A 15,677-nucleotide genomic window follows, 5' to 3' on the forward strand; every position below is an offset into this window, starting at 1 on the left:
TCTACCTACCAATATTGTCATGTGGTTTTCTTTGCCAATGCAGGAGGAAGAGCTGGAGGACGAGGGAAACTCCTGGTTGACTGCCACTAACCATTGAGCTTCATCAGCAGGCAGAAACGTCGACGACGACGACGATGATGATGATGACTGCGACGTCGACATCATGGGACGGAAATGAGTGAAGCGTGACATTTGCTGCTCCTGCGATGTCACGCTACGCTGCTCCTCCCGACCGCTGCCCACTCCTCCTCCTCCTGCTCCTGCACCTGCTCCTTCTTTATCCTTTCCTCATTCTCAGAGCCTGTCCTTCTTCCCCCGTCCTCATCCCCAACGATTCCACATGTGAGCCGCGGGCCAGGCAAAAGGAAACTCCTCGTATAACGCAAATTAAAAATCGCACTGCGACTGCAAGACATCCCGGTAATGGGAAACTAGCGTGTAAATATGTGAGCCGGCGAAGAAAGAGTCCTAAGAGTATGCAGCACTCTTTTAATTAGCCCTTGCTATTGGACTTTAATTCACGACCCCTTTAAATAGTGCAAATAATATGGCAAATGCCCGGAGGCCAGGGTTAGGTTTCAACATCAAAACAAATGCATAACAAAAGGTGTAGCCCACATATCATGCATATTTTGGGGGGAAAATTGCCTCCAACGCGCTGCTGTCCGCTTTCCCTGGTCAAAATGAGGCAGGAGAGGGGTGAGGTTTGAATTTCCACCCCCTTTTCGGTGCCGCAATCAACCTTTGGCAGCGGCTCGCGTTTTCGACTTGCCAGCGGCCAAATATCGATGTAAAGAATTAAAAACATAGGTACATGCGTACTGAGGGCGCTGGATTGTCCCCGGGGCGCTGAGGGGGCGCATTTGGGGGCGTGGCGGCCTAAACTGGGTGGAACAGCAGATACAATAAAACATGCAAATATTCGCCCAAGGACATTGCAACAACAACAGAAACAACAGCGGCAGACACAGTCAAAACAGAGAGCGCCAAAGAACGCAGCCCAAACATCAAACACACATGGAGAATGGTCCTTTTGGAGAAGGTCCTTTGGTGGCGGCATGACCGCAGGTGTATGCGTATACGTTTACGTAATACATTCGCATGCGGATAGATATAGATATGTGTATGTAGATGTGCGGCAGATACCAAAGGGTATAAAGTTTATTTAGCTTTAGACGAAATTAAAGGCCTTTGTATATTAAGTAAGGGGCTGTCCATATATTACGTAATCACGTTTTTGGTGATTTTTGACCCCCTCCCCCCCCTGGTGATCAAACGTAATCATTTAATAAACACCCCCCCCCCCCCCAATGATTACGTAATCCCAAGAATAATTTTTTTTTTTGTTTTAATCTGTGGATTCAAACGGAGATGCAACCCAATCTTTAATATTGTTTATAAATGAAGTTTGGTATGACACATTCGGTTCGTCTACGCTGAAATTATCTTCGTCAAGCCATTCCAGGTCTTCGCGTCCTTCGTGTGATTGAACATTCTCTTTTTCGCCGTCCAGCCACTAAAAATTTTTTTTCTGCTTTCCTTTCTAAGTTTATAGATATAATTAAAGGAAAAAAGTTTTTAAATAAATTCTTTAAATCTAAAAATGTATATAAAATGATTACGTAATCATTGTGCAAGACCCCCCCCTCCCCATGTAATCAAACATAATCATTTCAATGACCCCCTCCCCCCCCTAGGTGATTACGTAATATATGGACAGCCCCTAACCCACGTGGAAGGCATCCGTCCACATACATACATAAATGCAGTGCGATAACCCACACACTCACACACATCCTGGGAGTGTTGAAGTTGTACATAAAATATGCCGCTGGCCGTTCTAAACATACCAAAAATGAAATTTATACCAGAAAAAGGCGAAAAAAAATAAAGCATAAAAAAAGGAATGCGAACCGAATTCGTTTCAAATGTTCATGTTCATTGGAGGGCCCAAAAGGCCGCCGCAGGACATCGTTGCGTACCTCAAAAACGAGCTGTAAAGTTCTCATCCCCCTGGATTTTTACAGTGTACGGGCATGTGTGTGCGTGTGGCGCTGGTTATGAAAATACTTCTCCCATATTTTGATTTCATCAGCAGGTTTTTGGCGGTAATAACTGGACACGAAGACAATGGCGGAGCCCACATAAAATAAATTCAAATAACCCAGACTCGTAAAACAATGCATTCAAATTGAGTGATGGGTAGAAAAGATTGCTCCAGTTTTGTGTTTACCTCAGTAAATTTCGAAAATAATTGCTAATCATTTTCATATTTCAGGCAAAATATCGAGGTTCCATCTAAAAAATAATGCTTACAGGAACAACAAAATCGAAAACTAAAAAACGGATATCATCAATCAATCATCCTTTTCAGAGTGCTTAAAAGAAAAATGAGCCATTTTACGATTTGGCATTTAAAATCCATTCTCAATATCATTCAATTTCAAGAATCAGCCCACAATCACATAAGTTCTAATATCGGATAGTCAAGCTATTATACTCTCTTGTTTTATTTTTTCAGTATATTGGTTTTCTTATCCATCACCAGAAAAGCACTATAATTCGTAAAATTGTTAAACAAAAAAATTCATATACTAAATGGGGTTTAAGTGTATTGACAAAATAAATTTTCTGTGCAACATTAAAAATGAAATAAACTTACTTTTTTACACTTGTAAATCGAGAAAAGTATGAACTGGAAAATGCAGGAATGTTAAATGTCTGAAAGCGAACTGGATTTAAGATGGCCCCCTTCGGCATGATTATTAACTTTGGGCCGCATTTACATTTTGACAATTGCAGTCGCAATCAGGCAGCCAGCCAATGGATATTGATGCATGCGTCAGAGTTTCGGGCCCTGTTTCCGACTCCGATGCAACTGCAACTGCAACTGCGGTGCAGCATCATTCGGAATGCCGGGATGTGACACTGCAGCAGCTGCAAGGGCATAAAAACTGATGACTTGTGCCGCTGTCTGATCCGTAACGGTAACCGTAACCGTGGCCATTACATCCACGTCCCAATGGTAAAATTTCAGCTTTTTTTATATATATTTTACTGCTCACTTTTGTCACATATAAAAATGCATGAAATGCGGGAAAAATGGCAAGCGAACAGGGCCAACATTGTAAAACATATACATATCTGAATATATACATATATATTGTATATTTAAATGCCGTTACACTGATTGACAAAAGCCATATCGGCGGGGGCTCAATAAAAGGCAAAGAGACGAGAAGCCAGCAGGGCGTATGAGTAATGTAACAATGCAATTTCCAATAAAGATGAGGCCATGGCAAAAAACCTGATTGCAATTTTGTTTTTCATGCAGCATATTCATGGGGTTGACTTACAACTACAGGAATGAAAAAAATCTAATAAAAAATACTCAAATATTCCAGCAGCGTCGTGAAAAACCTCTTTAAGCCGAAATATGAAATAGGAAACACCCCGTGTGCATTAATCTAATCAAAAATGCTGAATGCAAATAAAGCTTAGAAAGTGCAAAACTATTTTTTTCGCTCCCTGAAAACCCGCTCGCTTCGGCAAACGACTTCAATATTTAATGCAATTGTTATAGAAATTTATTTTGATTTTATTACAGCGCTCATGAATAATTGCCACACCTGGAGAGCCCAGTGATTCCAGATTTCTGAGTCTGAGCATGCATATGGAAGGGCTTTTCGCTTCACGCTCGACGATTGCATTTATAAAACCGTTTTTCCGCGATTTGCATATTTTTAGGCACCTCTCTATTTTCAAAAGCAACACCATTAAAGCCGCCGCTTAAGCATGTACATATATGCATGTATAAATATTGGTTTGGGGGAGGTAGAGGGTGTGAGGTTCTGACAGGATATTCTATATAATTTTGTAGTCTCACATTTTGCGGAGCTAATCTGCATTTAAATGGAATTTTTAATTATTTTCCTGGCCGCATCCTTTGACAATCACAGCGGCACAACGGCGCTCGAGGCGGCAGCCAGGACATTCGCCTGTCCCGCTGCCACGCCCACTTGGCGCCGCCCGCCCCCCGATTCGCGGTCCACAAAATGCAGTTCGAATTTAAATAAAACTTAACAAGCTGGCCGCGCACACACAAAGGCAGGTTAGTGCCCCCGTCCAATATGTATATATTCTAACTCAATGCGAGCGCATTTTAGATTGCCAATCAAAATGTGAAGCAAAATATATCAGGTGTTGGTTTAGTGGGGGCGAAACTGGAAAATCGGTTCCGCAGTGCCCAACAATTTTGCCATCATCGGCTAAGCAAATAAGAATATTAATGGTTTTTTCCAGCCATTGCACAATATTTTGCACCCACCCATGCATAATACACCTGAGCGAGCGGGTTTTTCGATTAGGAGGAGCCTGGGCCTTCCGCCCACTTTTCATCGCCTTTCGACGCCCACTTGTGTGTAGGTATGTGCTGTGCATAAAATTAATATTGGCGACATTTTACAAATTGCATTTTCGCATTTATGCCAATGAAAAATTGTAATTAACATGTTAATTAATAGTTAGCCGCGGGCCTGGTTTGTTTTATTAAACATGAAAAATCCGCTGCATAATTTTAGGCCCGCCAATGAATATAAATATATGTGCGACGACTCTGTGAAAACAAAATCACTTTATGAGCCTGCTATTTTAATATTAATTAGTTTTGGCTGCCTGCGAAAAAGAAAACAAGTAAACATGCGAGTTTTATTGTACATTTTAATGGCAATCAAACGGCGGGGTGAGAGGCTTTTTTATGCGAAATAATTTCCGTTGTTCGGTGGGGGGAAATATTGGAATTGGATCGGTGAAATTATTGTCATTCTGGGCATAGCGAAGACCGGAAGTAACCTGGAAATCCTGCGGGCTCAAGCCGCTTGTCTTTCAATTTGGCTGCTGGACCGGCGAGCTTGTTTGGTTTCATCATGGCCATGGCATTCTCCGAATTCCCCGGTGATGGTGGTCGGAATTGGCCAGCGGCTATAAGCTCGCCCTCCTTGACTTGCCCACACACACACGCGGATTGGCCTCCTCGTCCTCTTCCCCTTATCCTTGTTATTTCTGGAAAGGAAATGCGAACGTGCAGTGCATGTCTGGCCTGGATGGGCCCTCCACCTGGGCCAACATCGAGAGGTATAGGCAAAGAAGCCTGGCCAACACAACGGAGCGGAAATTAAAAGAAGCAAAAGGAAAACAGCACCGGAACAGGAAGAGGAACCTCTAAACCGTAGCCGCTGTGGCACCTGCACATTACAATGAGTCCTGCGGCAGAAATGCAAAACCAAACTAACAGACTTACAAAGGAGCCCCCATATCATCTGCATTCCGATTCCAGATGCGATGATCCTGGTTGCCGATGACTTGTTGCATTGCCTGCCTGCCGAGATTGACGGCTGCCAAGGGTCTTCTTATCCTGCAGTTGGGAAAACTATAAGTCTTAGTTACAGCCATCGATGGTCCACAGAGCAACTCAAACAAGTAACCGAATTTAGTTTATTAAGATAGCTCTACCCCCACAGCCAGTCTTTGTCATTCCTTGGCCTAAGTTGCCAGCCAACTCACTCGGCAATTTACTTGCCATCGCACTCGATTTCTGGAAAGTTGGAAAAGCAATTACTTTTCGTTGAAATTTTTGTGCTTCGTAAACATTTAATTTCCAATTTTAATTTGCTCCAATGCATTGCCATTGCCACACACAGAACCCACATACAGATGGAAAGGACTGGAGGAGAAGAACCAATCGACATTGGGGACTGCTAGCTGAGGTCCTGCTGCAGCAAAGGATCTGCTCCACCGCTCCGCTTCCACAGCCCCGGACTCATGTGGCTTGGGCTTGGGCTCCTTTTCTCATTTACATTAAATAAATATTGTACAATTGTATTGAGTAGCTGGCAAAGGTGAGTCCCACTGCCAGTCCGATGAAATGAGCTCCGGCTCCTGCTCCTGCTCCCTGTTCCGGTGCCAACTTCATCTTACGAACCTCCGCCTCCACCTCATTCGGCAAGTGTAAATATTCCCAGAAAATAAAAGAAATTCATCAGACAAAGAAAAAATGGGCTTTCAATGAATAAAATGGGAATTGAAACGTTTTGCTGGTTCCGTTTATGGAAAATGCATGTTGCATGTTGCCTCGTTCAGCATGCAAATGCAGCAAAGCAATACTGCAATTTGGGCAGCAATGAAAATAACGAAAAATTGGATTCCACATCCCTTCGACACTCACAAAACTAAAATCAATTTCAATTGGATACCTCACAGACGTAAGATATTGCAAAATCCATTTAAAAGCTGAGAACTGTACCTGGCTTACCGTTTGAAGCTGAGCCAATCTTTTTTCTTGTGAATTCAGATTTTTAGAGCAACTGGATTTGACGAGGTAAAAACCTAGTGACAATCGCACTTTCAACATAAAAAAGTATGAATATTAACTTTGGTTCCGAAAAATGATTATTATAAGCTTTCTAAACTTTTCTTATTCGGTACGCGGCACGAAAAAATTTATTTGTTGCCTAAATACAAGTTTTAGGTATGCCGAAAGATTTATATAGTATTTAAGATTCTTAGCTGCAATGTTTGGAATGTTTTCGGGTTCCACCGGTCCTTCCAGCTCCATTTTCCATTAATTACATTCACCCTAATTTCACCCGAGCCAATTGACTTCAGAAAAGTCTTAGTATCAAAATTGGAAGAGAGGGATAACTTCTTGCTTGGAGCGGACTATCGTAGAGGATATAGTAGGACTGCCATCCACAAAAATATTTATTTCTTCGTGTGCCGTTTAGTTCGGATATTGGTGCATATTTTTCCGCACTAATAGACTTGTCTTTCAGCAAATATAAAAATGTCCGTACAATATTCCTTGAATTGAATTTTTTGCTATGTTTTTGCAGATGTCCTCGCACACACGCAGACACGCACACACATATACGATATCCTTTTTAATGGCTCAGTGGAGTCCTGATCCAATGACTTGTGATGTGCAAATGTTATCCTGTCTCCCAGGCCGTCTCTATCCGTCTGTCTGTCTGTCTCCGCTCTGCATGTGTGTTTATAATTTACTTTGCTTTCTGACAAAAGGATTTTAAAACAATTATTTTAATGTTTTTCGCACACACACGCAGGTACAGAGAAACAGACATTACGTCAAATTGAGTTGGTTTCATTGGGAAAATGTTAAATTGTTGAAATGACTTTTGCCAATTTTTGGCTTTTAAATGCAATTTTTCTCTTCATTTAACATTGGCTCTGCCCCGTATAATTCGGGCAAAATCGAAAACTTTATTTAATCAAACACAAACACAAATGCAAATGCAACAAAAGTACAATGTAAATAAATGCCATAAAGAGTTTGCATTCATGTTTGATGTTTTTGTGTCCACTTTCGTTATTGTTATTTCACAAAATTATCCACAGTTATGTAAATGCCATTTTTCTACAATAATTTATTGAAGCGTTAAACAAAATACACAAATTAGATTTCGAGCCAAGTCAAAAGGGATAAAGTCGCAAATGCCTGATGTGAAATTACGTAAAATTCCGAAAACTCGATTGACTACAAATTAAATAAAATGAATTTGCTTTGTAACGATGATAAATGACTCTGGTAATTATAGTGGAATCAACTTTTGTGTAATCGCAATCGCCCAAACAAATCCTCAAGTAATTCCGCAGGATGGGCAAACACTTGCAGCGCTTTTCTGTTTCGAACAGTATCAAGATGGCAAAAAAAGTAGGGACAAAGTAAGCAAGTCATTAACATATCGCGCCAATGAAAATGCAAATGCAACACAAATTTCCCAGCCAGCCGGATAACAGACGCCTGCTCCCTCAGAGGATTCTCCTCTGCTGGAGAAAAGCTGACCGCTTGTCCGGTGGCTCATTAAAATGCGCTGCCATCTTGCGAAAGTGAAAAATTGCCAAGCCAAAGAAAAAGTTGGCAGAAATGGAGGGAGAAGACCTAGTCACAAGAATAGGTGAGAGGAAAATTCGAAGAAAAAACTGGGGAAGTTCCAAAACGAATACGAAATACCTTAAACATAAGTCATTTGGAAAGTCAGGAATTTACATTTTTGTATTAGTATAAGAAATTATAATAGTTTGATTTTTTCGAAAAATTATATATTTTGTTTTATTTGGGGAATAAATAATTTTTATTTTCCCTTAATTTGATTGCCATTTGGTACAATAGTACAAAGTACTATGACTCATTTTGTAGTGAATGCAGATAAGAACGTAAGTTTGTTTTTCTTGGGGTCAATTAGTAGTGATAAGTAAAAGAAATCACAGAAGAATGCAAAATATTTTTCAAATTTTTATATTATTTAACATTTTCTAATATTTAGTTGATAAGGGGGTTACCCTAGTGAAGGGTATTTGCAGGAGCACAAAGGAAACCAAAAGAAACTTTAGTGGCTATTGCAGTCGTCGTGGATAAAATGGAGGTAGAAGGACTTGAGAAAGGTGTTCCACTCACCATGGAGCTCCTTGTTGTGGCTATTGTAGTCGTACATTTACGCATTGTTAGCACATCATAAAACAAATCTCATGAATATTACGCAGTTTTATCTGCTTAATGCATTCCGAGTTGGTAGCGTAGCTATATTCTTGACTTGGCTGCGGGTTATTGCCAAAGTGAAATCCTCAATCCCGGTATCCTGGTATTCTTTCTCCGGAAAAAAAGGGTGAAAGGATGCCTCTGCTGTCCGTCGAGCGGTGCAGTCATGTGCAGGAATTAATTTTGCGATTACGCGTAATTACAGCCCGGAAAAAAGTCAACAAAGAAGGACGCCGCGTTGGCAGGAGCAAAACTTAATTGCGAGTAAGTGTTGCTTAATACTTATTATCTGCACTCGCGCCCCGCCCTCCCCGCCCCTTTTTGAGTGCGGGGCAGGGGGCGTGTCAGCGGCATTGCCGAAACTTAATTGTTAGCTTGCCGAAACTTTTCGACGCGATATTTAACCCTTTACTTTTTGTTGCTAATTAAAAAACTTTTGACGGATAAAGAAGCCAAAAAAAGGATGGAAAAATGAAAAGCGAAAGAGCGACATATATATATATTTATATGTACGCATAGCTATGCGTCGGTTGTTTACACAAAAGCAATCATACGCCACGTTGTACCGCCGAATAGCCCCGCCCACTTATCCTTATCCCGAGCAGTATCGTCACTGTCAACAATACGACATCAAGGCGGGATTCTGGGATTCTCGGGCTCCTCCAAAGCAAAGAGTTCTGACTGCTGACGTTGCGTTGAAGTTTCATTAATTAGATAAAACTTTCTGCCATTTCCCCCTACATTGTTAATGACGCCAGCGAACGAGCTGCAAATTATTTGCACACAACAAAAGTCAAAAAGTTGCGCTCGAGTTGAAGCTCGAAATGTTTGAAAAGAAGAAGTCAGCTATGATATGATGTGGCATAAAGCCAAGAAGGGGATTATTTTCGGGGGTAAAAGAAAACTTGGCTTACCTGGGGGCAAAATTTCTTTTTATTTCGCAAATAATGAAGAAAGTCCAGAAAATTAGGTTTCAATTAAAAACGAGCCAAAAGGGGTATTCAAATCCGACAAAAAAAGAAGCCCCCTGTGAAATAGAACAAATATACGAATATAAAAAAATCATTAGCCCAGCCTAAGCCAACCCCTTTCCATTTTTTCCACTTTTCTGTGAGCTAATCAAGGAGCAAGGTGGTGAGTAAAGAAAAACCGGAAACGCCGTGCCAATCAAATTAAAAAAAAGGACCACATCGAGCAACACCCCAGGATAGGATGCGAATGGCATCCTGGAGAAGGGGTTAGAAAGATGTAAGACATGGCTGAATTCCCGGGAATCATGCGGAAGATGAATTTTTAATTTGTTGCTGTTGCTTCCCGTTTTAATTGTTGTTGACAGACTGAGTGACTGACTGACAGCGTAATTTACAATCCTTTTTCTTTGGCTCTCTCCCTTAAGCTTAGGAACTCCGTCCCAGCAACGGGAGTGATGGAAATTTTAATTAAAGAAATTGCGGTTAATCCCGTTACAAAAAATGAAGATTCCGCCCGAGGGGTCAGCACTTTGGTGTGGCAACAACACAACCAAAATTTGTTGCTAATTGTGCGGGAATTTGTATGGGGTAATACATCCCATCTCATCTTTACCTATGTACGCATGAATATGGTTTGTATCCTGCGCACTTCAAAAGGTGGAACGACATCTCTGTCTTCCTTGGCTTATGGAAACCACATTTCCATTTTCACTTTCATTTACTCGCTTTTAATGTTATTATCCAAAGAGGGGTATACGTATGGTTCAGGTGGAGAGGAGTGCAGGGTGGTTACCCTCCGACTCCCTCATATTTGTCAAAGGATTTTGAGTAATTTCATTTTATGCCATTTGCACATCAATTTGCATCAAAATTTCAAATTCAAAGATGGTCGAGAGGCCACAAAGGAAATTCTACCGTAAAGTGCGTATCAGAAGTGGTGAAACTTTTAAAGCATTTATATAACAATTAATATTTTATTACAAGTAATTTATAGAACGTATTTAGATAATCCTAGACAATTAATTAATAATAATTAATAATAATTGTTTAAAAATTGTTAGAAAAGTTTTTGAGCTGATTTAAAATATAATAAATAAGGGAAATTGACTCTTATTTGTTTATTTATGTTAATAATTAACTACTAAGGTTGATTTTATCATGAAATTTACAAGAATTAATATTAATCAACCTTACACTTTTGAAATCCACGTTTGCGTGTGGCTGAGGAAAATGTGATGTCGTGTTGACATTGTGCGGACCATTAAATCGGGTTTACCTAACCCAAATATTTGGCAGCAAACACAGCAAACGCAGAGCTTAACCTGTTGATCCTGGCAAAAAACGAGTTTCAATACTTGCTAAAAAAGCCAACGAAATAATTGCCATTTATGGCTAACAGCTGCTCTAAAAGTCATCAGAATTGAAGGCTATTATTTTGGCTGTATATTTAATGACGGATTATTTGGACAGTGAAGTTTAAATTGAAACTGGATACTCCTCTGTACGTTTCATAAGTGGAGATGAAGACTCTCAGCGCATAAGAAATTAACTTAAAAAGTCATTTTGCCGGCAAAGGATGAGCTTCGAGCCAGGGGAAAAAAGGATTAATTGCATGAGGAGCTTCGCCGACCCCATGACAACACGAAGTGCACGCGGCCGTGAAGTGAATATCCTGGCTTTCCCATAAGCCATTGACTTGCCACATCCTTTTGGCCAGGACCCAGGATTCAGGACCCAGGCTACCCAGCCAACCAACCAACCAACCTCCCACCCAACCAACCAACCAACCCGGCATGTGTGCTCTGGCGGATCCGTATTTTTTAATAGTGTTCCGTGTGCCTCTTGGCGTTAATTTATGCCACAAAATCATTTTCTTTTATACTCTCCCCACATCCAGCCACATGCGAAAATAAAAATTAAAAAAGTGCAAAATATAAAAAGGCAAAGGACGAAGGATGGAGATGCAAATTGCGTTGCACTGGCCCCAGGATATGAGACGCAAACGCCAACGCAGTTTTATGTCAAGTGAAAAATGAGTGCGAACTATGACATGAAATATGAGCGTATCTGAGCCTTATTCCGAACCCAAACCCCCTTAAAAACCCCCCTGAAAATCCGCACACAAAGTTTTATTAGTTTCTGTATGCTGCAAATGCGGCACAAATAAAAGCAAAAATCGGGATTAGCTCGCGCAAAAACGAAATCGAAAACGTAAACAAATGCAAAAAGCTAAAAACAAATAAGAAAAAACCCGCATAAATAATTTATTATATGACATGCCGCCCGATGGTGATGAACCGACCTGATAAGCCCCGTCCCCAGCACGAAACGCTCGTACTTACCTAAAAAAAAACTAAAAAGTACCTAAAAAAAACTTAACAGAAAATATTACGGCAAACTCGGCTTCGTATAGCTTCGGTTTGAGTTTGAGTTCGGGTTCGGGTTCAATCGCCAGCGATTCCGATTTCTCGGAATTACTGCACAACTTATGCAATCTAAGACGCAGTAGAGTGATGTGATGTACACTGATTTACTCAATTTAACTGTATATACTCGGTTCGGCACATAGTACACTCCGGCCGGAATGCACACACGTCTGGATTCCGCTCTATATGTTGATATAGATCGCGAATAGTGTCCGGACAAGGCCGATGTTTTCACTGTCATTGGCATTGGCGGGTTAAGTGCCATGACAATGAATTCGAGTGCAGCGAGAGTGATGCAATGCACTTAATGCAAGGTCAGGATGTGTCCTTAGATTGCGCTAACCTATAAGATACATTTCTACCATCCATATTCATGACTTGAAAGGGCTTCAGAAAAAAGGCGTTTCACATATTGTCTTATCTGTGAATGGGGTTTATGAGCTCTATACCTATAAAACCCGACCGAAGTTTCTGGAACATTAGGTCTTTCCAATTCCAAATACTATTATCTTGGGTAGATTAAAATGTATAAACTTTCTTTTTGGTGGATTATAATAATTACTTAACCAATTACAAATGTTTACTCGTGTATTTTGACAATTAAATAAATTACACTTTAAAAATGTTGTTTTTAAAAAATCAGAACTAACGCCACCCACCATTAAAAAAATCGTTTATTATAGACTTATTCCATTCATGTTTTCTGGATCTTACATCCTACTTATAGCACATGTTGGCGCCTCAATGCCGCCCTGCATACGAATTCATTCAACTCAAGAGCGCTGGCCAAATCAAATCGAACTAAACTGATGTGACCCCGTCGAGCGACCGACCGCCCGACTATAAATAACTATAAATATCTGAATGGAAGAGGCGTCCAAACATTAGCAATGAAATCATGCATAACCGAAAGATACAAACAAATATCCGAATATCGGGGAGTACACAAAAACAAGGCATGCGCGGCAAATGGACGTGGAAGATATATCTTTGCGATCCGTTGCGGCAAGGTCGTTTATTTTGGTTTAGCACTGTTTCGGAAAATGTTCTCAACATTTTAGAATCGTTCCAAAGAACGAATTCATTTTTGGGATCTGAACTTGACATTGAATCTTGGGAGAGAGCGATAAGCTGTTGTTTCACCAGATTCAGCTCAGAGATCCACCCAACGCTTCGTAATCCGCCATTCTTCCATTCCTCTTGATTTCCTGGCTTTCCTTTTACATGGTTTCACAATCGCGTTTAAACACATTTCAATTCCATATTTGATAAGCGCGGGGATTTGCATCGGCGTTATCCGTCGCATTTGAATATACTACACAAATCCTATCGATGAAACAGAGCAGATGGCAGAGATCGCTTCTGAAGGGAGCTACACGCGATCATATTTTCCATAGAAGTACCAAAGCCAGCTCACTTTGTTTTTGAGAATATGCATGTATATAATCAAAGAAAGGCGCGGTACATCTCATTATATTGATAGATACGTTATCTATAACACGTTGATGCTCATAGAGCGCGTAAGACAGAAATAACATAGCAAGGCTTATCCTGCGTCTCACTGTTCAGCCCAAAACTTAATTTTCTGAGTACACATTATAGCTCATCATCATCATCATAAGCTTCCACAAACTCCACATCCACAACTCCAATTTTCAATGGTTTTTTTAGGTGTTATTCAAACCAGGCGTCTGATATTATCTTGCATGCTTATAAAACGCTGCTGTCCACGCTTATTTGTCCCTTCGGCGTCCAGCAAAGTCTGTTCTTACACTTCAAAGCCGCCTGAGGTCGTTGATTTTGCCAAAGCCAAGAAAGCACACAGATCGAGGTTTGCAAAAAGCGTCTTCCACTTTAAGCATATTTTTGTATGGTATACAGTCCAATCAGCAAAGCACACTCCGTCATTCCTGCTGGTCGCACCAGCTCATGGAGCTCCGATAATTAACTATACTAAAACCGGCAGCCGCATGGAAAGTTATCTTAATCCATATACTCACGCGCGCTTAGATTTCGATGTTTTTTGAGTTACGATCGCAACATGGCGCTTGTTTGAATCGGGATTGTTTGGGTTAGTGGGCGATAGACTAGGATTTGATTTTTATGGGTGCATAGCGGGCGGAGGGGATCGGACTGATGGGTTTTTTGAGTGTTCGATGTTTGGGATTTTAAGCAGGATGGTACACACAGCAGAGAGCCAGCAATCTACTCACGTTCGTAGCAGCACTCCACGCCCTGTCCTTGACTCGTGGGACACAATCCCTTGTTCGTGGTGGGTTCCAGGCAGTCCTCCGTTTTCACACACAGTCCTCCGACCAGAACGCACTGACGATCGTTGGGATATACACGCACGCCCTGCAGCACTGCGATTTATATAGGTTTATAGTAGTTCCATATTTAGCAGGCTGACCAGCAGACACTTACTGTAATGTTCGGGGGTATCCACTTCGTTTGTCTCGACATTGGCCTGAGCCTGGTGCAGCACTAGGATGGCGCTGACCAGCAGGCAGCCCAACAAGCTCTTCCTCGGCGACATTTCTCGATATTCGGCTGTGTTACCGGGCGTATACGTGATATGTTTGCTTAAAAATCGATTCGATTCGACTCGGATCGAATTGATATTTTGCTAGGGTTTCAATACACTCTTCACTCTGATAGTAGTAATTTACTTCCACTCGGTGGCACGGTTTGCGTTGGACTGATCCCAGCTAATTAAGCTACAGAGACTTTTCAACGAAAAAATACACACTGCTGATAGAGAGAGGGAGAGCAACAGCGCGAGAAGAGGGAGAAATAGCGAGCGATTTTGCACAACTAACCCAGCAGCTGAAAGCAGCAGGAGAAACAGAAAGAGAAAGAGACGGAAGAAGAGGAAGATCGGGCGGTGAAAGAGACGGGGCGACGGGAGGAAGTCGAGGAAGTGCGGTTCAATTGAAGACCGTGAGAGAGTTTAGAAAATTGGCCAACTCCAATCGGCGTCATCCGCCTCAATCAGCAACGCTCTTCACTACACACAGAGAAAATGAGATAATTTTGCAAAATTATGATTAAGGATCAATGATTAATATTCACATTCGCCTTTCTACACAGTAAAAAAAATTAATACTGATTTTGTATTTTGAGACCATGGAGAAGGAATAATGTAATTTAGAATTGATCAGAGAAAAAGCAGTGTAGATAAATAAACTCTGGTTTCAGCTGAACCTAAAATGACTTCAAAATTTTTGGGACACAAAAAATGAAAAAATATTTAAATAAATATTAAATACTTAAATTAGTAAAGAATGCAATATCTGATAAGGATTTTAATAATAAAATTTTTTTCAGAAAAATTTGATTGAAAATAAAAGCTTCATAAAACATGATTAATATTTAGAAAATTCTTTCGGTGCACTGAAGATCGCCCAATGAATGGACCCACAATCAAGCGGTCAACTCGGGCGACCAGCGGCAATCAACTCCTCTCATCGGAGGGACGGAAGAACAAGAACCGCATTGAGCGGGGCGTAACGTGATTTTACTGCAATCCGATCTGGTTTGGCACACACATATCGCCAGCCTCCCCTTGCGCCCACCGAATTGAATTCTTATCGCCAGTGTTTGTGTAATTTTCGAAAACAATTCGTGTGAAATATGTGTGTGCAAAATAAACAAAAATTAAAATATTACGCATACGCAGCGGTGTGTGCCGCAGGCTGTGCCCCAGAAACAACAATTCTGTTTTGG

At 41.0% G+C, this 15,677-nt stretch overlaps 1 protein-coding gene across 1 annotated transcript; it reads right to left on the bottom strand.

Moving 5' to 3' along the window:
* Nucleotides 1–14,037: 14,037 nt before the first annotated feature.
* On the bottom strand, nt 14,038–14,659 carry LOC108064701 (uncharacterized). Its single transcript, XM_017152328.3, has 3 exons — nt 14,376–14,659; nt 14,165–14,314; nt 14,038–14,084 (listed from the first exon to the last, which is right to left on the bottom strand). Exons 1-3 carry the CDS (start codon nt 14,485–14,487, stop codon nt 14,053–14,055), a joined length of 294 nt encoding a protein of 97 aa, XP_017007817.1. The 5' UTR covers nt 14,488–14,659; the 3' UTR covers nt 14,038–14,052.
* Nucleotides 14,660–15,677: the final 1,018 nt, after the last annotated feature.

The sequence above is a fragment of the Drosophila takahashii genome, chromosome 2R (assembly GCF_030179915.1).
Source record: "Drosophila takahashii strain IR98-3 E-12201 chromosome 2R, DtakHiC1v2, whole genome shotgun sequence".
Taxonomy (NCBI): domain Eukaryota; kingdom Metazoa; phylum Arthropoda; class Insecta; order Diptera; family Drosophilidae; genus Drosophila; species Drosophila takahashii.